This window comes from Salvelinus sp. IW2-2015, linkage group LG20 (assembly GCF_002910315.2).
Source record: "Salvelinus sp. IW2-2015 linkage group LG20, ASM291031v2, whole genome shotgun sequence".
NCBI lineage: Eukaryota > Metazoa > Chordata > Actinopteri > Salmoniformes > Salmonidae > Salvelinus > Salvelinus sp. IW2-2015.
In genome coordinates, this window is record NC_036860.1 from 8,742,144 (window position 1) to 8,765,248 (window position 23,105).

The 23,105-nt window shown below is 40.3% G+C and overlaps 1 protein-coding gene across 1 annotated transcript in view; it reads right to left on the reverse strand.

Moving 5' to 3' along the window:
- Window positions 1–3,187: 3,187 nt before the first annotated feature.
- The window catches only part of stx1b (syntaxin 1B), a 57,295-nt gene continuing 37,377 nt past the window's right edge, over window positions 3,188–23,105 (reverse strand). The window contains exons 4-10 of the mRNA XM_024013033.2: window positions 17,628–17,702; window positions 13,282–13,355; window positions 9,213–9,321; window positions 6,083–6,156; window positions 5,669–5,806; window positions 4,030–4,140; window positions 3,188–3,448 (exon numbers count right to left, since the gene is read on the reverse strand). Coding sequence (XP_023868801.1) covers window positions 3,368–3,448; window positions 4,030–4,140; window positions 5,669–5,806; window positions 6,083–6,156; window positions 9,213–9,321; window positions 13,282–13,355; window positions 17,628–17,702 — 662 coding nt within the window. The 3' untranslated portion in view covers window positions 3,188–3,367. The remainder of the gene's footprint in view (window positions 3,449–4,029; window positions 4,141–5,668; window positions 5,807–6,082; window positions 6,157–9,212; window positions 9,322–13,281; window positions 13,356–17,627; window positions 17,703–23,105) is intronic.

Sequence of the window (23,105 nt, forward strand, 5' to 3'; positions counted from 1 at the left end):
GTGCTGATGACAATGACAGGGGAATGACCATGTAACTGTGAAGGGTGGGTGGGTGTGTATTGATTTTGTAGCAGCCAATAGGTAAGATGCATTAGGTCTAACTCTGAAATATCCTATCCAATGTCCTGTGAGATTTGCATTAATAGACTATTCTGTGTCGGAAGGTTAATCTAACGTGATTCCCTGTGTTGGGGCACCCGTGAAGTAAAATCATCTGCCTTTGGTTTTACACTGAGCAGAGTCACTTTTGGCATTTGGAAATGTTGAATTTAGCTACATTTCCATAGCACTTAAAATCCAAGTTCAGAAAACTGAGAGCTGGCTCCTCCCTTTGAATATACAATATTAAGGACATATTCAACACAAAATTAGTATTTTAAGAAAACATTTGACAACATATTGTTTTTTCCTGACAATTATTACATATACAGTCAAAGGATCAATTACAAGAAAACACAGTTTCATCTTGCGGTGGCTAGCATAGTCTGTTTGGGCACTTGAAATGAAGAAAAGTACAACTTCTGACTTACATTTAAGTCATTTAGCAGACACTCTTATCCAGAGGGTAGTACAGGAGCAATTAGGGTTAAGTGCCTTGCTCAAGGGCACATAAACAGCTTGTTCACCTAGTCAGCTCAGGTATTTGAACCAGCAACCGTTCAGTTACTGGCCCCACGCTCTTAACCGCTAGGCTACAACTTATATCCTATGAAGTTCCTAGATATAGGAAGCTAACGTCAAAGGATAATTGGGTTACTCTTTAAATTGGCTATAATCAAATCAATACGCCAGCGATACAGTCGTTGCTTTTTCAACATCTTATTGATCGTAAAGTATATTCTACATTCTGATTAGGTCCATGTCCAATCTAGATCACAGGGGGTAAGGCCTTGTCATATGAACTACACTGGGACACTATTCCATGAAGGTGACCCCAAACAGTCAGAACRCTTTAGTTCATCTAGTCGGGGCCAACACCGTCAACGCAAGCCAGGGAATTGGGACTTCGAGGGCAAGAGGCTCACGAGTCATGATTTTGATCCAGTCATTCCCGCAATTTGGATCTTAATCTGCGACATTACAGTGCTGGCTTCAACAGAGTCACTATGACATCCGTATCATGTTGCCGTGCATATTTCCTTGGCAAGGTAGAGTTGTCTCCTGCTTGATAAATGTAGCAGCAGTCATATCTGTTCTTAGCCTGAACTCAAATGGCATTAGTTTGTAGATTGTGCAATCATAGAGCACAGTATTCTCTCCTGACCTTGTCATTCTGAACTGGTAATAATTCAGCACCATCAATGGAATATTAGGAGGAAAACGCCCATCTTTATGAAATGGCACCCAAACAGCTCAAGCAGAGGGTTGAATAGGTTCCCTTAAAACGCAACATGACCTACCGATTGATAGATTATCAATACCTAATATGTTTTATGAATCGATTCTATAGTTGCGTGTTTTTTAAGATGATATCTTTGCTTAGTAAAAAATACAATTTCACAAGAGGGGCACACAAACTTGTTCCATTCAAAGTGCCCATTTGCTTATATGTTTTGTATCTTGGAAATAAAATAAAGCAAACGGCAAAATATAGCTAAAGGTCCATAAAGGAAATATGAGGCCAGACTATTTGTCACAGGACACGTCACACACTACACGACCACAGTAGAACTAACCGCTTCCAAAGCAAGACATGAGACTCTACACCAGGGCTCGCCAGCATTTCAAGTTTTGAGATTCCKTTGTTCAATTTTCATCTTTACTTTTTAATATGTTCCACATTTTTTGCAAAATCTGTAGAACAGGCATGACGGCTATGGGTCTCTCTTTCTGTCACCTCCCTCTCTTCCTTCCCTCTCTGCTGTATTTTTTCTCTTTCTGTTCACTTTTAACATCCTTGGGAAAACTCGAGCTGGTCGGCTTTCTTTGTCAAAACTGCATAGTTCGACCGTCGGTTTACCCCAGCCCCTCCCGTCTTACCTCTCTAATCTCTCTCTGAATTTGGTTTCTGCCGCAGACATATCGAATTAGCTGAAGACCCGGAGACATTCCTCTCTCCATGCTCCTACTGTATGGATAAGAGCAGAGAAGGGCTTTGATGGAGCACCTGCAAACTGTCAGTTGTTTTTCAAACCTGCTACTGCAGTGCCACGCCCTAAAGTACACGCCTCCATCTGTCTGTCAGCCAGGGCCTTTCATCTGCCGTTGTAACAGCTCCATGGGTGTAAGCTCTTGTCCCTATTGGTCGAAGTAAAGACATTGTTGCCTATCTAGGAGATTTGATTAGCCTATTGCCGGGTTACTCAAGTTGACTACACTAATTTGTCCGGCTGATTAACGTGATTGACAGGAACAATCAACCCATGAGAAGTCTCTAAAAGACACGGTTCAAGCAAAACCAAAGTCAGTCTCTCCCAACAAAACGTGATTATTGTATCTATGAAATAAGCTACACCGATCATCCCAATTCCCTTCGACAGTTTTGTGCATTATGTTCTAAAATCGCATCCATGTGAACTACCTTTGCTGGAACAACACACAATTTANGCTCCTACTGTATGGATAAGAGCAGAGAAGGGCTTTGATGGAGCACCTGCAAACTGTCAGTTGTTTTTTAAAACCTGCTACTGCAGTGCCACGCCCTAAAGTACACGCCTCCATCTGTCTGTCAGCCAGGGCCTTTCATCTGCCGTTGTAACAGCTCCATGGGTGTAAGCTCTTGTCCCTATTGGCCGAAGTAAAGACATTGTTGCGAATGAATGCCTAGCTAGGAGATTTGATTAGCCTATTGGCAGGTTACTCAAGTTGACTACACTAATTTGACTGGCTGATTAACCTGATTGACAGGAATAATCAACCCATGAGAAGTCTGTAAAAGACCAAAACCAAAGTCAGTGTCTCCCAACGAAACGTGATTATTGTATCTATGAAATAAGCTACACCGATCATCCCAATTCCCTTCGACAGTTTTGTGCATTATGTTCTAAAATTCCAAGTAAACTACCTTTGCTGGAACGACACACAATTTAGCAGTCATTGGCACTGTCCTGGAGATCCCCCAAAAAAGAATGAAACGTTCCCCCAAAAATATTTTACGTCATATTTCTTTCCAGGTAGCTAACCCATGTGCTGTTTCTGATGTTCAATACATTTACATGTACATTGCAAATATTATGTTTATCTGTACCCCTCTTTTTTGTATGTTATGTATTTAGTCAGTTATATTGTCGTATTTTTTTTTTTTTGTCTTTGTTTTTTCAACCCCACCCAACCACTTTAAGAACGTTTTCCTTATCTGATATTGTATATGATATTTTTCTCTCTGTGTGTTTTTTTCTCTCGTGGCCGTCTTTTGTCGTTGTCGTCATTAAAAGCCCAGGTATCCGCCGATAGTAGATGCCAAGACGACTCCCAAAATAGTACAGCAGACGATGATCATGAGCTTCTTCTGCAAGGGGGGGGGGGGGAACAAGGCAGTGATGGTGTTAGCAAGACACAGGGAGGCTTGTGATTGTATACATGCTACGGGACAGTTTTACGGTAAGGGACAGTATCATTTATCTATACGACACATTAGTGTGTACATTGTGTCCAAAGCTATCACGCCTGTGGAGGTTGGTCGCTTGGTAGTCACTGAGGTACTGTGTGAATGCCCAAGAGGAAATGCACTGTACATGAAGAGGTGGTGGATATTATTATTATGTGAGTGTGTGTGTGTGTGTGTGTGTGTGTGTGTGTGTGTGTGTGTGTGTACTCTTTAATAATATAGTATGAGGGGGTGGTGGACATGAATCTTTCGTGATATGATTGACTGTAGGAGGATGCTGTGTCTATTTTAGTATGTGTGTCTGTGTGTTTATATTATGTCATACGTATAGTATGTATATTAGAATGTACAGTATGTATACATCCTCGTGTAGGTGGGGGATGTGGGTTACAGCAACGTAACAGTGATAAAACATGTGGAAGAATTTACGCGTATACACAATATATGCGTTAGCCCTGTTATATGGAGAGCCTGTGACTTACCTTGCGAGCCTGGCTCTGGTATTTGACAGCCTTCTTGGTGTCAGACACCGCCCGCTCCACAAAGTCCACGGAGTGTTCCACGTTGTACTCAATTCTGTCAATCATCTCTCCCTGTAAACAGGAAAAAGCACCGTCATCAAAATGCAAGCGGACTGAGGAGTATACCTTGTCTATTACCACTTTAAGTCAGCCTCAACCACATTGTATGCATTTCAGCATCATATTTTTTTAAGGCCCATGTGTGGTATCGTATTTCTGTTCTTTCGAATCCAAACAAAGCTTCTAGCACAAATATCAGCTGTTTTCTATTCCTTTTTATTCCAGTTACAAAGTACTGTAAGTGATATTGATGAAGCCACTTATCATCTACATGTTGTCTTCCATCTAAAGGATGGATTTTTAACATTGTGTGCTGCATAATGTTGCCAAAGGAAACAACAGTATTGATACATAAATGAGATGAGCGTAGCTAAGTACCTATGTTTATTCATCACACACAATTGCATTATTGTCCACGAGGAAAAGCCCCCAGCGAAAGAGAAGAATTGTCACTCAAAAGCGTTTTTCCTCCCTATTGTAGTTTGGATGAAATAATCCAACTCACAAACGGTTTACAGTGCATGAGCTAAACTTAGAAACCATATTTCCCTGTTACCCAGAAGCAATTTYCTAATTTAGGTCGTCCTGATGAGATTCATAGGCTCTTAGTGGAAGTCAACGGTCATTTCTTCACAGTGAGAATCAAAATTGGCAACGTAATATTCTCATATTGTATCTCACATATAGAGATTCTAAGTCATATTGACAAATGTTCTGTAAATATGAAAATATTTGAAAATAGAACTTAATTATGTTGTCATAATTTTGGGGATAAACTGTAGTATGTTACCAACACATTTAAGACARAAAATCTAGAATATCATCCAGTACTCATGTGAGGTATTTTGTAATGCATTTTTAAAGTGCAAGTCTTTGCTATACCATTTCAACTTAAGTGCAACCACTGCGTACAGCCACAACCCTGAACATACTGCAAAAACCCTTCATTAATTAAGATCACTGAACCCTAGCAGCAGAGAGCCGGCTACACTGATGAAACCAGGATGTAAAAAGGCTACAGCTGTAGCCTGAGTTTATCTGAATGGCTACACAGCATTGCTCATTGGTGTGGAACTAGTTTAGGCAACAGTGTGTTTACTCACAGTCTCAATCTAAACATAGAATGATAACAGGATATTTGCATGCAACATTTCTCCTGTCTCAAAGCACAATTACTCAAATACGCCCATGAACCCACACGCCTGAGGCTAAATGTCATATGTTCAACTCTCAGTTCCAAATATCTGCCCCGTTCTCAGTCAATCGTGGCAAAAACCAAATCGCAGTTCGACGGATTTCATTATGAAAGATGTAAGGCTCATCTTTTTTGAAGATACATAGATGCTCCAATGTTTTCATTTTAACATCACAAAATGACTCTGATACCATTGGTGCAGAATTCAACCACACCCTTGACATTGGTGTGAGTTAGGCCGATTCAAATCTAGTATGTGCTCAACATAAGGCCAATGGCATAAAGCTGGGCTTTTATTAATTCATTCGTCTTTTAAAAACATTTCAAATAAAAACAAAACTTTACCTGGCTCTCGACCAGCATGGCCATGTCYACAAACATGTCGTGCAGCTCACGAATGCTGTTCTCCAGCTTGATGATCTCGGTGTGTCGGGTCTCAATCTCATTCAGGGCCTGCTTGTCTATCTGAGAGTCCATCTTGATCTAAGGACCCAAAACAGAGGGTTGAGAAGGAGACCGAGGATGAGGATTTGAATGTGTTCTTTTGCCACCTGTAATAATCAACATTCATCTTCTGTTAAAATCCATATCAGGACTACTAATAGTCAACATAGCAGTAGTTTATTGAATGCAAACGTGACAGATGTAGCGAGTTAGCTAGGACCAGCAACACAGGTTATTAGTGTGTGTGGTCCCCGTGCCTTCACTGTGGATATATGTCTGCTATGGGGAATGGCCAGGCTCAGGTGTTGTACTCACATCATCGGTGAAAATGGCAAGCTTGCCACTCTCCAGCATATCCTCCAGCTCCTCGTTGGTGGTTGTTCTCCCAGCTGCCGAGCACACACAGGCACACGCACGCACACACACGCAATGAAATATATTGCCAACAAATGATCATAATGCTTTGCCTGATGCACTTAAAGTTTAGTTATTCAAATCAACACATTCCCACCGTTTTAGTGCCAATTTGAGGCACAGCACAGATTCTGGCCAGTAATTAAAAAAGACCATGTATCTCTAACCAGATGTCTAGAATAATCTAGATCAATTTAAAGCTCTAAGGTATCCTAAAAATATTATTCAACATGAAATAATATGAAAGAAAATACAGCTTTTAAATTAAATGTGCGAGCTGAATTACAATGAAGTTAACCCTGTACTATAAGGAAAGTCTTCTGTTTTTGCAAACTACATGACTGTACAACTTATCATTGGCTAATATGTGGTCATATGTGGCCATTCAACCCCCTTGTCTACTTAGTATCGTCTCAATAAACTTAAAATGCATCTATTCTGCTTAGTCTGTCCCAGTCTTTGAAAGAACCTGTGTCTGTGCATAATACTAGTTGATGTCTGGATCTCAGATGTCACTATGGCTGTGAGTTGTGTATGAAACGCTTGCCAGTGTCTGTATCTGTGTACTTCAGTATTATCTAATACTTCAGTATTAAAAGGATACTCACTGTCTGTGAATTACAGTCTGTCTCATATGAAGGTCAGTGGGGCTGCCTTGAAAATATCCTTACGTCTGCAAAACACATTTTTGTGTCTGCGCTGTTGGGTATCAGTGTATATTTAGTAAGAACTCTGGCTATTTCTTGTGTAAGATACTAACGTACCTCCTTCTCAGTCGGTGTAACCCTGTCTGCATGTGTGTGCATGGCATTAGTCTTGTTGATTTATTAGCAATCACAAAATCAATCAACCAATTGGATTGTATTTGTGCAGTCATTTTAACAAAGTAATTGACAAAGAACGCTAAACAAAGTCTGGGCCTAACCCACCCTAAAAGAGAGAATCTAGGTTGATAATGTCAATATCCTGTAATGTATGTGTACTGGATGGTTCTATGCTCTACGAACTGTACTGTACTTGTAAAGTATCGCCATACATAGATACTATATAGAGCAGGGTTCCCCAACTGGTGGCCCACGAACCGAATTTGGCCCGCGGGTGGAATCATTTGGCCCCCAATTTTTTTAATTTGGCCCCCCAATGATCCATGATATAGAGTATAGTATTGAATGTCAGTGGTGCATTAACTGTGCCCTATGATGGTGGTGGGCTACAGATACTCACTGATCTCCAGCTGTCTCTGGATACGGTCCTTGCAGCGGTCCCTGTATTTGGACTGCGTGGTGTTGTACTCGGTCATCACCTCTACAAACTTGCGTGACAGCGTCGAGTGCTAAAAGGACAGACACAGGGAGATCAGATGGGGGGGGGGGGTTAGGGAGTGGCCACTGGAGCAAAGAAAATCAYAAATAAGGTCGATCAACACCATCTGATAATGTGATGATGCCTAATTGACCATTTGCAGTACACATCAATCATAGTCTTGATGAAAATGGCAGAAACGCCTTCNCACACACACACACACACACACACACACACACACACACAATGAAATATATTGCCAACAAATTATCATACTACTTTGCCTGATGCACTTACAGTTTAGTTATTTAAATCAACACATTTCCACCGTTTTAGTGCCAATTTGAGGCACAGCACATATTCTGGGCAGTAATTAAAAAAGAGCATGTATCTCTAACCAGATGTCTAGAATAATCTAGATCAATTTAAAGCTCTAAGGTATCCTAAAAATATTATTCAAAATGAAATAATATGAAAGAAAATACAGCTTTTAAATGAAATGTGCGAGCTGAATTACAATGAAGTTCTCCCTGTACTATAAGGAAAGTCTTCTGTTTTGGAAACTACATGACTATACAACTTATTATTGGCTAATATGTGGTCATATGTGGCCATTCAAATCCCCTGTCTACTTAGTATCGTCTCAATAAACTTAAAATGCATCTATTCTGTTTAGTCTGCCCCAGTCTTTGAAAAATACTGTGTCTGTGCATAATATTAGTTGATGTCTGGATCTCAGATGTCACTGTGGCTGTGAGTTGTGTATGAAACACTTGCCAGTGTCTGTATCTGTGTACTTCAGTATTATCTAATACTTCAGTATTAAAAGGATACTCACTGTCTGTGAATTCCAGTCTGTCTCATATGAAGGTCAGTGGGGCTGCCTTGAAAATATCCTTACGTCTGCAAAGCCCATTTTTGTGTCTGCGCTGTTGGGTACCAGTGTATATTTAGTAAGAACTCTGGCTATTTCTTGTGTAAGATACTAACGTACTTCCTTGTCAGTCAGTGTTACCCTGTCTGCTGTCGGCATGTGTGTGTATGGCATTAGTCTTGTTGATTTATTACCAATCACTAAATCAATCAACCAATCAATTGTATTGTATTTGTGCAGCCATTTTAACAAAGTAATTGACAAAGAACGCTGATAATGTTGATAATGTCAATATACTGTAATGTCTGTGTATGGTTCTATTCACTATGAACTGTACTTGTATAGTGTCTCCATACATAGATACTATATAGAGCAGGGTTCCCCACCTGGCGGCCCACGGACCGAATTTGGCCCGCGGGTGGAAACATTTGTCCCCCAAATTTTTCTGCCCCCTCCCCGCCCCCCAAAAAGTTTGCATAAAAAATAAATAATAAATAATTGTTGGATATAAAAGACTGTAAAAACACCAGGAAATCAGCTCCAATTGATTTTAATTGAAGAAATCTATTCCCAAATATTCCCACGCATAATAGAGAGACACGTGATTGTATACAAGTGTAAGCAAGGCTTGAAATTAGAATGTTGTAGTCAAACATTATATATGTTTGGGCTTCATGAGATCAATCTGCAGTCCACAAATKATTTGTAATTATGTTCCGGCCCCCCGACCATCCACTCAACAGAAAATCGGCCCGTGGCTGAATCTCGTTGATGATCCCTGATATAGAGTATAGTATCTAATGTCAGTGGTGTATTAACTGTGCCCTATGATGGTGGTGGGCTACAGATACTCACTGATCTCCAGCTGTCTCTGGATACGGTCCTTGCAGCGGTCCCTGTATTTGGACTGCGTGGTGTTGTACTCGGTCATCACCTCTACAAACTTGCGTGACAGCGTCGAGTGCTAAAAGGACAGACACAGGGAGATCAGATGGGAGGGGGGTTAGGGAGTGGCCACTGGAGCAAAGAAAATCACAAATAAGGTCGATCAACACCATCTGATACTGTGATGATGCCTAATTGGCCATTTGCAGTGCACATCAATCATAGCCTTGATGAAAATGGCAGAAACGCCTTCATATGTATGCACACATGCACCTCCATTCAAATAATGGCTGCTGCGTTAGAGATTTTGCTGATGCTGCATAGTCAATGACAGTGGCAGTTGAATGTTCCGACCACCAGAGGGGATCATTGAGTATCACTGAGCCTTGTGCATTGAATTACTGCTGAAAATAATACAGGCAGGGGTCAAAGCAAGGATGGCTAAATTCTGTGTGCTGGAGGGAAGGCCTGAGATTCAGCCCAGCAGTGTCTCCTTCTCCGCTTGCCTGAACAACCCACTAACAATGCAAGGCAGAGAATAAGGGCGAGGTACCCTCTTAGAAAAAAGGTGCTATCTWGAACCTAAAAGGGTTATTTCGGCTGTCCCCATAGTAGAACTCTCTGAAGAACCCTTTTTGGTTCCAGGTAGAACCCTTTTGGTTCCAGGTAGAACCCTTTACAGAGATGGTTCTACAAGGAACCCAAAATAGTTCTACCTGGAACAAAGAAGGGTTCTACCTCAAACCAAAAAGGGCTATCCTAATGGGACGGCCGACGAACCCTTTTGGAACCCGTTCTTTCTAAGTGTAGCTATGGTGAGGATGGAAGAGAGGCTGGATTAGTGGCAGTGAGTCAGAGGATCAGGTGGTTGAGAGAGTCAAGAGCCTACAATGACAGATGTCCTTTCTGGCCACCTCTGAAGAACATTGGTTCAGAGTGAGATGATCTGAATTTCAAATGAATAAACATTTGGGTGGTTTAAAGGAAAGTGGTGTTGTTTTGAAAAAGGCACAATTCAGTGCACAGCTTGATTGAATGTTTAGGTGGGCTATACTGAGTATGTAGAGTTGTTCATGTGATTTGATATGGGAAATGTCACCTTTGCCATTGTACTTGTATTGGTACACTGTGGGTTCTGAAATGATTGACACCCCTTGATAATAATTCAAATATTGAACTATATTATATGCTCAAAACTAGGGGGGATTATATTATTTTATACTAATACAATTGCTCAGAGAAAGAGATGACTTTGTTTAACAAGTAACATTATTTTTACTCAAAAAGGTAGGGGTCAAAATTAGTGACACCCCTAAAGATTCTTATAAATATAGCAGTCAAACGTGTAGTATATGGTCCCATATTCCTAGCATGCAACGACTACATTATGGATAATCTCGAACGAATCGTGAATAAGGATGTCACAGAGGGTCAAAAATCATACTCCTCTGTTATTGGTAACGGTGAGAGATGTCTTAGGTGTATGATTTTTGACCCTCTGTGACTTTTTCACTCATCGTTATTCTCAATTAATTCAGGATTATCCATAATCATGGTAGCATCCACATTAATGAAGAAGTGTTTAGAAACCTATTCTATTCTTATTTATATAAAAAAAAAAGTGAGTCCAAAATGACACAATACATTATTTACCATTCATTTCTATTAGGCACAAAATTATCTGAAACACAACCAAAAGGAACTGCAAATGCATCCAACAAGTTTGTAGAGTCACAAGTTTGATGTAGTTATTGCGTGCTAGGAATATTGGACCAAATACTAAACTTTTGACTACTTTATTTATAAGARTCTTTAGGGGTGTCAATAATTTTAACCCTTACCTTTTAGAGCAATTGTATTAGTATAAAATAACATATTTTCCAAATGTTTTGAACACAGTATAGCTTAGTATTTGAATGTTTTATTTTATACAGTCATTATTGCTCATCTTTATCAAGGGTGTCAATCATTTCAGACCCCACTGTAYGTGAATAATGTTGGTACTGWTTCTGTGTCGCTCCTCTTCATACTGCAGGGCAGTGGTGCGGCTTATTCAAAGGCCCCATAGCCCTTTCCTGCAGTCAAATGACTAGTGGCCTCGTGGGTGAAATGTTAATACTATTTTTCATTAATTCATCATTCCTAATTCCTAAAAAAAAATCTTTACCTGCTGAAAAATCWGGTGTTTCTATGTCAAACGGTTTTGTTATAGTTCTGTCTTCTGTGATGTACACTGAACAAAAATATAAACGCAACATGCAAAGTGTTGGTCCCATGTTTCGTGAGCTGAAATAAAAGATCCTAGAAATGTTCGATACGCACAAAAAGTTTATTTCTCTAAAATGTTTGTTTACACCCCTGTTAGTGAGCATTGTAGCATTTGTCAAGATAATCCATCCACCTGACAGGTATGACATATCAAGAAGCTGATTAAACAGCATGATCATTACACAGGTGCACATTGTGCTGGAGACAATAAAAGGCCACTCTAAAATGTGCAGTTTTGTCACACAACACAATGCCACAGATATCTCAAGTTTTGAGGGAGTGTGCAATTGTCACGATGACTGCAGGAATGTCCACCAGAGCTGTTGCTAGAGAAGTCAATGTTCATTGCTCTACCACGTCGTTTTAGAGAATTGGGCAGTATGTCTAACAGGCCTCAACTGCAGACCATGTGTAATCACGCCAGCCCAGGACCTCCACATTTGTGTCCTACACAAGCGGGATCGCCTGAGGGGAGGGCCACGGGTACTGAGGAGTATTTCTGTCTGTGATAAAGCCCTTTTGTGGGGAAAAACCCCTTCTGATTGGCTGGGCCTGGCTCCCCATTGGGTGGGCCTGGCTCCCAAGCGGGTGGCCCCTGCCCAGTCATGTGAAATCGATAGATTAGGGCCTAATGAATTTATTTCAATTGACCGATTTCCTTATATGAACTGTAACTCAGTAAAATCTTTGAAATTGTTGCATGTTGCGTTTATATTTTTGTTCAGTATATAAAMTGTGTAATATTGGGGTGCAAACTCAAAATTGAATACATTTCAACTCTATATCTGACATGGTACATGTGTCTTCTCTTTTAAGCCCATAACATGTGTKTGTGAGGTGTATAATTTGGTTTCAAAGTAGATTTGTTTAAACTACCAAGAAACACTCTGTGTGACCCTAATTTAGCCCACCGCAGTAAAAGGTAAAAAGGACTCTCCCTCCTGCCACAATTGATAACTGTTTGTCATTGAGCAGTCTGACAATCTTTCACAATTCCATTCAGAGAATGCGGTGCCATCATAATTTCACTTCATATTCAAAGAACATACCTTTGGTTTTTGTGTTACTCCAAACAAAGGCTTTTAAATGTGTTTCTATGTGAAAGATAATTAGTCCTCATACAGACGTCATAACCTAATGAATCTTTATATGAGAATAAGCTTCATTCACCATCACCGGTTAATTCGAGAACAGGTTTGAACCTAAGGGGGAGGACCTACCCCAAGCCAGCAGAACATTTATCCTAATCTTTAATCCTTCGTTTTTTAGCAAGTACATTTGAATATATCTTTCTTATGTGCTACATAATCACTTAGTTCATCAGTCATTGAAATGACATGATCAATTTAACACCTTTTCTACCATGTCAAAAGATAAATGGATGTCAATGAGCGTTTACATTCAGTGGTGCATGACAGTCCATGGTCATGAAGGCCTTAGGAATTCCCGCTTCATAGAGGTATCCCTTAAGTCTCCTACTATATGAAGATTTATACTCTAGGCCTAAGTAGTGGTGTTATGGGTAGGCATCAGGCCACATGGTACAATAGCAATATGGCTTTAAATCCAGACCTGAATTCAAATAGTATTTGTTTTCATTTCTTTTTCAAAGCCAGGTCTGCAAAAGTGTGGTTGGCAGTAGGCTAAAGTTGTGGTGAAGCCGTGTATTCTCTGTCTTTATGATACACCAGCAGCTTTATGTTTGATCAACACATTTTTGGTACTTGGCATCTCCACAGTGGATGTGCAGCAGATAGAGTGAGTGACTCACCTGTGTCTTACGAATTCGCAGGTCTGCAGATGATCTGTTCAGCCCCTCCTCCTGCTCAATGCTCTGCTCGATTGCTGCGAAAGAGGCAAGAAATTGTGAGAAATGAACAATGGAACCGCCAAAACGAAAAGGAGATTGCACATCTTCCACTGAACTTCAGTCAATTACCTCCCCATCACAGTCAGGTAATATAGCTAGCATGCTAATATGCTAACATTTCGCCATCTTGGGTGGAGCAATTAGTATGTCATGGGCAATGTGCTAATGCTACAATTACAAATAGACCCAGGCCTAATGATAAAAGTATGCTGTTTTGTAAACATTTCTAAAAACATTATTCCACTTTGACATTACGGGTATTGTGTGTAGATCAGTGACACAAAATCTGAATGTAGTCCATTTCAAATTCAGACTGTAACACAACAAMATGTGGAACAATTCAAGGGGTGTGAATAYTTTCTGAAGGCACTGTAGATCATTTTCAAAACGAGAAGTTGCTTTTTAGGGGCAGTTGCTCTTTAAATCWAAATGCGTCAAAAAGGAATAGATTTCCTAAGTGTGCATCGGCCCATAGTGTTGCTGACCACAAACCAAACATTATTTTCCAGTTGTGTTCTAAATGTGATGTAACTGTGTAAAATGCCCTTGATGCATTTCATTTGGATCAGCAAAACAGAGAAATAGCAGTATTTTGGGATGTCAAACTGTCAGTTTATGACATACCATCTCCTTTTGAACAAATACAATGTTCCCAAAACTATAAAATATTGATCCCAAATAACACATTCGGGGGATTCTGACAAGACCCTTTTAAATAGAGGCAGTGTCCTTAAAAAGCTTTTGGGAAAAAAAGGTAATTCCTGATACATATTTATGGACAAATGTTGGGTTTCTCACAACTACGAGATAATGTGATTACCAATATTGTGTATTGTATGTGATTATTCAAACATCTAAAACAATAAAGAGAAAATTGAGAAATAAAAAAATGTCAAAAGAAAGCACCAGATGTAAGGACCTATTATATCACCCATAGTATAACATTTGCATTTGTGAATCATCTATGTAGGATTCATAAAGGCTTCATTAAGCTTCGTAAGATTGTCAATATAACTGCACAACCCACCTCACAATATCTCCACCTCTTAACCTCTTAACCTCTTTTAGGCTCCCGAGTKGCGCAGCGGTCTAAGGCAAAGYATCTCAGTGCTAGAGGCGTCACTACAGACCCTGGTTCGATCCCGGCTGTATCACAACCGGCCGTGATCAGGAGTCCCATAGGGCGGCACACAATTGGCCCAGCGTCATCCGGGTTAGGGGAGGGTTAGAGGTAGGCCATCATGGTAAAATAAGAATTTGTTCTTAACTGACTTGCCTAGTTAAATAAAGGTTCAATAAAAATAAATAACAAAGAGTTCCCCTGTTATATTCCAGATGAATTGTCTCACCGTATGGCGCATACTCTTCCTATAAGCTAGGCCGACTTTGAACCCACCTTAGATCAATAACAAAGGAGATTTCCATATTGCTGATTGGATGCTTTGCTGCTGCTGCATGGTGCCCAGATGCCAATGTCCCATCACCGTTCATTAACTTTGATAGAGGAAGCTCTCTCTCAGCATCAAAGTATTTTGTGATGCAATTTAGAAGAAACAACCAGATGAGTGGGAGTCTTCTAGATTATTGGTCTAAAATAAAGAACGAAGCTAGAGGAATGCAACTCAGCACCTTTGAGTGAGCGGTTTCCTATCTGTCTTCAGAGGGAGCTTATACATCAAAGGAGATTAGTCTGAAACTCCTACCGGTATTTTGAATTCACGTCCCAAAATCAGACCTCTTGTGCACGTTTGTATAGTATCTTAGTAGTGGTCTATCAGCAGCGAGTGGGTTGTACACTGAGATGTTTGAGATGGTTGAGATGTTTAACTCGTGGTGCTTCAGGTATATTGGTATCAACTACATATAATAAGTATGATTTGTTTTAGTTTGTGTCTCTGAAATGATCGATTTTATGTKACGTATTCTTGACCTATCTTTGGTCTTGTATCTTGTGTAGTGCACCTGTGGTAATGTGGATAACGCAGGGAATCTATAGAGTACTTACCCACAGCATCTATGAGGTCATACAGTATCTCTCTATGATGGCTTCCCTATCGTCGCATAACATCCTGACCAATCCAGAGAAGCTCCAGTATAGTTGATCATCTATCTTTAGTGGTGGATCTACGGTTGGTCAGCTACCTAGCTACAGTACAACAGCGCTCCCCGGTGAGGCACTTCCTCTGGCTTGCTGCCTTTTCAWTTTTCACTGTGTCATGACTCAGCTGATTTGCAAAATAATGCCAATAATGTCTCCTTAATGTGGTCTTAAACAAGGGCTTTACTTGTCTTTCAGTAAATATCAACACTCTACTTGGCTGGTTGAAAGGTCATTGATCATTGTTGTTCTGCTTCTCTCTCCTGGACTGCAAAGCTACCGCATGACATACTCTACAAGGAAGCAGAGTAGTAGCATAGCGTAGTGTAGCGGTCGCCTGTCAACCTMAGTTGATCTTTCACACGAGGTCTGATGGAAAAYGGTGCATTTTTGGAGCGCAGTGTATAATGCAGCTTGGCATTCAATTCATCTGAATGTTATTACTTTTGCTGTACTGATGGTGGTTGAATGCACTATTCAGTGTATTGGGAGTYTAAAGAGGTTGCTTCTTAATTTACAAACTAGACTGGTGAGCAACTGTAAATGGTAGTTCTTACATTTGTAAAAAAGCATTTTCAATAAAACGTTATGAGGCACAAGACAGTATTCCTAAGAAGAAGAAAATATCAATTGCTACACCATCAAGTCCTAGTACAGTTTTTAAAGGACATTTGTYAATTCTCACTTTAGTAGTTATTAGGAAATGTTGAGCAAAGCAACATATTGCTCCTAGATCCCGGCGTCAACTGATATGMGACCTGACATGCTGGCAGTCTGAGGGCAGAGGCTGGAGGCAGAAGGCGTTTGGATGACAAAAGTGATGTCTACTCCATTGCGGCTTTGCTTTTTATAATATGCCCCTTGGGGGGGATCACCAGAGACAACCTATTTTCTACAGCAAAACCCCTGAAGTATTTTCTCTGCTCTCTACTGTATGTTTAACTAGGCGGCTGACGAGCTGATTTAATTGCCAAATGATTTGCATGTATTCAYGTGTTCACAGTGGGTAGGGTTGAAATGTACAGCAATGATACTGTAAAAAAATATATAATTTGACAAATTCTGCATTTTTTTCAGTGTCGGGTCAAATCAAAGAGTATCCAAGATTTTTGTATGCTCTCTGTTTTGATCTTTACTACTCACTTATATTATACATCTACCACATGAGAGAGACTATTGTGTTTACAAACAATATCACGGATAAGGTTCAAACAAACACACACTCGCGAGACTGCAGAACGTTCCGTATACTCAACGTATGCAAATATTTTTCTGTACGTTCGAGATACATATGGAAAATKAAAACATGAAAAGCTGATCSAYGTTCGTTAAAGGACAAAAACAGAAAGACATTGTGGGGATTGCAATTATAGACCGATATGCACCATCAAAGCAGTTTTCAGTGTGCATGTGCGAGTGTGAATGGGATGTGTGTTGGGGCGAATGGTTGGTTGGAACTCCCAGATAGATGAATTCACTGCTCGACCGCCACACATTAATGCAGGAATGTCCTTGAACTGTTAACTCTCGATGCAGTTAACATTTAGCCGCCTCAGCTTTGCTCTTAGCTATAATTCTCCCCTCATTAAAAAYACAATTGTTGGAAATGATCCTCTGACCCCAGTTGACTCTTGTCCTTAACAAAAGTCCCTGAGACGCTCATTTGACGTTATTGCAGGGGGCCACTAGATGTAACAAATATCTTTATTTTTGTCCATCGTAACCATTTTGTTTTAGTATGTTGGGCCTGAAATCATGGGGACTCCCTTGAGGCCAAACGCTCTCTGATTTAAGGGGCCGATAAAGACTAAACATTGTCTTGTGTTTTTATTTGCGCTMTAGAAATCTGCTGTGTTGCCGTTACATAAATGGCTTTATCTGACCATCAGTGTTCTAGTCAGGTAATCTAATGAAGCAAGTGTTCTGGCTCTGAGCAAGTGTTTTAGTAGTTCAGATTGAAAATGGAAAAAATATATAGGGTCGGGTTGACATCATTTCCTTCCTRGCCAAGAGGTTCTAATCTTGTGTTCAACATCTAGCTGAGGCGTGGACAACTTAACACCGTGCGGTATTGGTTGACATGGTGTTTTTCAGACGCAATGTTTTCTAGTGTTTCACACAACATTTTCCATTTTCATTTTATACTTACCTTTTAATTTTGAGCGGACTTTATTGGCTGTCTTCTTGATGTCAGCTGTGAGGTCCTCCAACTCCTGCTTGGTCTCTGAGATACAGAAAGAGAGACAGAATTATGCCACGCTCAACATTGTGTGCCATGTTATAACATTATGGCAACAATATTCAGTTATCGCAATTCACAACCTGTGTCAATTACAGTACCACTTATAAAACAACTTAGGTTGTCAGTAAATGAATGTACCATATGTGAGTGATATTGCAAATGCTCTCATGTATGTAACAGTATGCAAACATACAAGTGGGCGAATTGAGAAGAGATATTGTATGTGTAAATCGGTTTATTCATCAGTTGTATTATCTTGACTAAGAATATGGGATTGTGTAGGTTTGGAGTGGTGAGTGTGGTGTGACAGTGTTTTAAAGTCAGTGTGTTAATAAGCCTGTGTGGTGTGTGTGTTTAGCGTCTATATGAGAATGCACTCATGCATGCAACAGTGCACACTGTGTGCGTCATGCGTGTGTGTGTGCGTGTGTGTGTGTGTGGTGTGTGTGTGTGTGTGTGTGTGTGTGTTGTGTGTGTGTGTGTTGGTGTGTGTGTGGGGGGGGGGGGGGGGGGGACTCAGCTGCAGTGTTTGGGTGATTTATTACTGCTGCAGTGCCATTCATTCAGTCACTGAAACCAGCTCAACCTTTCTGTCTCTCCTTCTATCGCCGCTTGTCTTCCTCCTCCCCACCCACTTCCACCACCTATTACAACTTCCTACAGTACCTCATCCTCTCCTTCCTTCGCACCCGTAATTCCCTCAATCACTCCCTTCTCTATCGCCCACCTCCGCAAACACCCCAACACTCTCATCTAGTCTAGTGCAAAAGTCTGTTTTCCAGAGCACTCCACTTAACAAGAAGACTATCTCCTAACACATCATTAACTGGTAATAGAAACTCATATGCATAATTTGTTTATCTACAACACATTTATAACGTCTACCCATGATTATACATAACTAATGAGTTAATTGCCGGCATGTTTCTCTCGTGTTGTAATTTGGCGGTCGGCTCAATAAGATAGTTTGCGCTTTACCTAAGACAAGAGTTTTCACAAGAGTGCAGCACCTAAATCCTCTGGTTAATCTTAAAACATGGGCCTTGTAGCCTCGTACCTCATGAACCATAAAGCAACAACATATCTAATTCTGTGAAGCCAGGGAGTACACTCTTAGAAAAAAAGGTGCCATCTAGAACCTTCTTCGGCTGTCCCCATAGGAGAACCCTTTTTGGTTGCAGGTAGAACCTTTTTGGTTCCATGTAGAGGGTTCTACATGGAACCCAAAAGTGTTCTACCTGTAACCAAAAAGTCGGGAATGAGTYGGAAATTGGAAATGTTTACAATGAATCATTCAACACGCTAAAATAATATCATTTAAAATCACAGTTTTGTGGTAGAAAAGGATATTCATCATATAGACAACAGTAGGCGGCTACAGTCATACAGTATTCTACCACTGCTCTACGGCGTTATTATATGCATTGAAATGTAGGGACTGTTCTGTCCATCACAAGTAAGTCAATTATATATTTACAGGAAAATTAAGATAACCAGTCATTTGTATCCAGAAAACACAGATAGGTCAATTACCTTTCAAAGTACTGTATCAGCAAAGAAAGCCATTGTAGTTTTGTGATATTTGATTGGKGTATATTTAGAGTTAGTTAGTGCCAATTAGCCTGTAATTACTGGGCAATGTTTAGGTGCTATCAACAAACCAATCAGATGCTAACAAGCGCCTGTCTGGTACTTCATACAGTAGGTAAACACTGGAAGCCTTGCTTGCTGGGTTGTGTTTTGTTGTGAATCCTGTGCTGTTTTTGAACTAAATGTTTGTGTATTACATGTGTCCTGTAGCTACTCTATGCCTCTGCACTTTACCTGTCTATCGATTGTCCAAAAGCAAAAAGGTGTCCTATGTTACTGAACTGGCAACTCATATTTGCACACAACGACACCTCCTTGTGGGTCAATAYTGTTGTCTGGGACTAGCATCCGTGATTTATATTTCAAAACACATGAGCTGGCTACAACACAAAGCCATTTCAGTTGAAAGATTTAGCTTTTGCCCTGAACCCTTACCTATAAGGCATTTTATGTGTGTAMGTGTAACTGGATATAGACTACAACTAAATAGCTTACTAAATATTTTGGCTGCTGTGTATTGCCTTCTGTTGACGGGTCCGCCCTGTCCTTGTGTGACGTGATAAGTGAATTCTGTGCTCAACTCAAATGGAGTGATTCCTCGGGATTTCACCATACATTATGGAGATGGCCTTCGGCCATGATTGGAGAGGCATGAGATTTAAACATGTCCCGTTGCCAAGTCCAAGAATGATTCTTCACTGTACGATTCACAATTCATTTGAAAATAGCAACGTGTGACAGTGCAATCTGAATAACTACAGGCTACAGCGTTGGGTTTCCAACTGATGATAAATGAAGATGATTTCTCTCCACGGATTTCTTCAGTAAGCAACTACACTTCCCAGCATGCATTATTCAMGRGAGTACACTGGAATGCATTTTGTATCGTCCACTGACTGCCAAACATGATTTGGAATGGCTTGACATAGGGAGAGGCCAAATTTAAGCTTTTGTTTCAATTTGAGGACATATATGTAATATTGAGCTAGAACATATGAATATAATAAAAAACATAACAGAAATAGAAATATGCCAGCAATTCTGTAGGGACAACATACTTACTGTCTGAGTTGGAATATGTAATATAATCAAAAATTACAGCGAATCTAAAGATATTATGTTTATGTGAATACCCTATAGTTTTGGCAAGTCGGTTAGGGCAACTACTTTGTGCATGACACAAGTAATTTTTCCAACAATTGTTTACAGACAGATTATTTCACTTATAATTCACTGTATCACAATTCCAGTGGGTCAGGTGTTTACATACACTAAGTTGACTGTGCAGCTTGGGAAACAGCTTGGGAAACTCCACAAAATCAAGCTTCTGATAGGCTAATTGACATCATTTGAGTCAATTGGAGGTGTACCTGTGGATGTATTTCAAGGCCTACCTTCAAACTTTGCTTGACATCATGGGAAAATCAAAAGAAATCAGCCAAAACTTCAGAAGAAAATTGTAGACCTCCAGAAGTCAGGGTCATCCTTGGGAGAAATTTCCAAACACCTGAAGGTACCACGTTCATCTTTACAAACAATAGTACGCAAGTATAAACACCATGGGACCACGCAGCTGTCATACCGCTGTGGAAGGAGACGCGTTCTGTCTCCTAGAGATGAACGTACTTTGGTGCGAAAAGTGCAAATCAATTCCAGAACAACAGCAAAGGACCTTGTGAAGATGTTGGAGGAAACAGGTACAAAAGTATCTATATCCACAGTAAAATGAGTCCTATATCGACAAAACCTGAAAGGCCGCTCAGCAAGGAAGCTGTCTCTTATACACATCTAGATGTGTATAAGAGACAGGGCATGAAGCTTGGGGGTGGCAGCATCATGTTGTGGGGGTGCTTTGCTGCAGGAGGGACTGGTGCACTTCACAAAATAGATGGCATCATGAGGCAGGAAAATTATGTGGCTATATTGAACATCTCAAGACATCAGTCAGGAAGTTAAAGCTTGGTTGCAAATGGGTCTTCCAAATGGACAATGACCCCAAGCATACTTTCAAAGTTGTTGCAAATTGGCTTAMGGACAACAAAGTCAAGGTATTGGAGTGGCCATCACAAAGCCCTGACCTCAATCCTATAGAAAATTTGTGGGCAGAACTGAAAAAGCGTGTGCGAGCTAGGAGGCYTACAAACCTGACTCAGTTACACCAGCTCTGTCAGGAGGACTGGGCCAAAATTCACCCAACTTATTGTGGGACGCTTGTGGAAGTCTATCTGAAACGTTTGATCCAAGTTAAAAAATGTAAAGGCAATGCTACCAAATACTAATTGAGTGTATGTAAACTTCTGACCCACTGGGAATATGATGAAAGAAATAAAAGCTGAAATAAAATCATTCTCTCTAAAATTATTCTGACATTTCACATTCATAAAATAAAGTGGCGATCCTAACTGACCTAAGACAGGGAATTTTTACTAGGATTAAATGTCAGGAATTGTGAAAAACTGAGTTTAAATGTATTTGGCTAAGGTGTATGTAAACTTCTGACTTCAACTGTATATGTAAGCAATGATCTTCCTACTCAGACACTTTAGTTACAAAGAAATGTTCCAAATGGCCAGATTCCCCACATTTATCAAATAAAGAAATCAGACAACACACACACATAGCATAGCAACCACATACTTACTAGTTAAACCACCTGGGTAGATAACTAGTAACCAGCTAGCTCACTCACAAAAACTGAACTCCGACAACTAGTCCCCTGGAGCAAGTCCTTCATGAAGCATGCATGACAAGAAAAAAAAGGAAGGGAAAGGGGGGAAAAAAGGAACAAAAGACAGACAGAAAAAGACAGAAACAGTCCAACAACATTACATAAGATAAAACATGCATGTGTAGAAATTCAAATCAAATATTGAAATCATGAGGCCAAAAAAAATGATGTGCAAAAACACATTGAGGAGCTAAAATAAAAGTGATGTGAACGTGTGAGAAAAGGAAGTGAAATCTGAAGGATTCCGTGATGAGGGTACAGTAGGTATTGTGCCACTGCCTGCCCTGAGACTCTGGGTTAACACAGACTAGAGGTTGTCTGACAAGGCCTAATATTAGCAATGAAACATTCATTCACTCCAGTTGAGTCACTAGCAGCCTGGGTCACTGTGAACTCTAAAGAACATACTACACTCATCTCCTAACAACCGCACGGCCCTACAGCAGCACGGCAACAATGAAGGAGCCATTTTCTGAAACATCTTCCACTGTATGTTTTTGACTGATTGATTGTGGCATATTTTGGGCCCTATTGAGGTTTTGACAAAATGCCAGACAGTCATCAGGGCCTAAAAGCAGTGGTTGAAGGTTAACAAGATTGGATATCAATCAAATTATTGGAGAAAATACAATATTATTTAAATATTTATACACATCTTCATGTCTGTTTTATTGCACACTTATAAGTGCTATGCCAGGTAATACCTTAGTGCTCTTCTTTTTTTGAAAGCCTGCCTCAAACCAACTTCATTTCATATTAGGGCAAATGTAAGTGCTGTCTTCATTGACCGTAAGATTAAAATATGTTATAATAGTGATAATATTGTCACAATAAACACAAAAAAAACTTTTCATTGAGTATTCAATGAGTGTGGTGGTGAACCCTCGGMAACCAGTGGGTGGAGTCCCACCCTTGCAAATGAATTTGTTGAGTCGTGTGTGTTGGCCGGGTGTGTGTGCGTGGGCCGGGTGTGACTCAGTAAGAGATGCGTGGGTGGGGTCACATTCACTGGGTGCGTGGGTGGAGTGCCTCCCACAGGTATATAGCCAGGGTCACACACACACTTA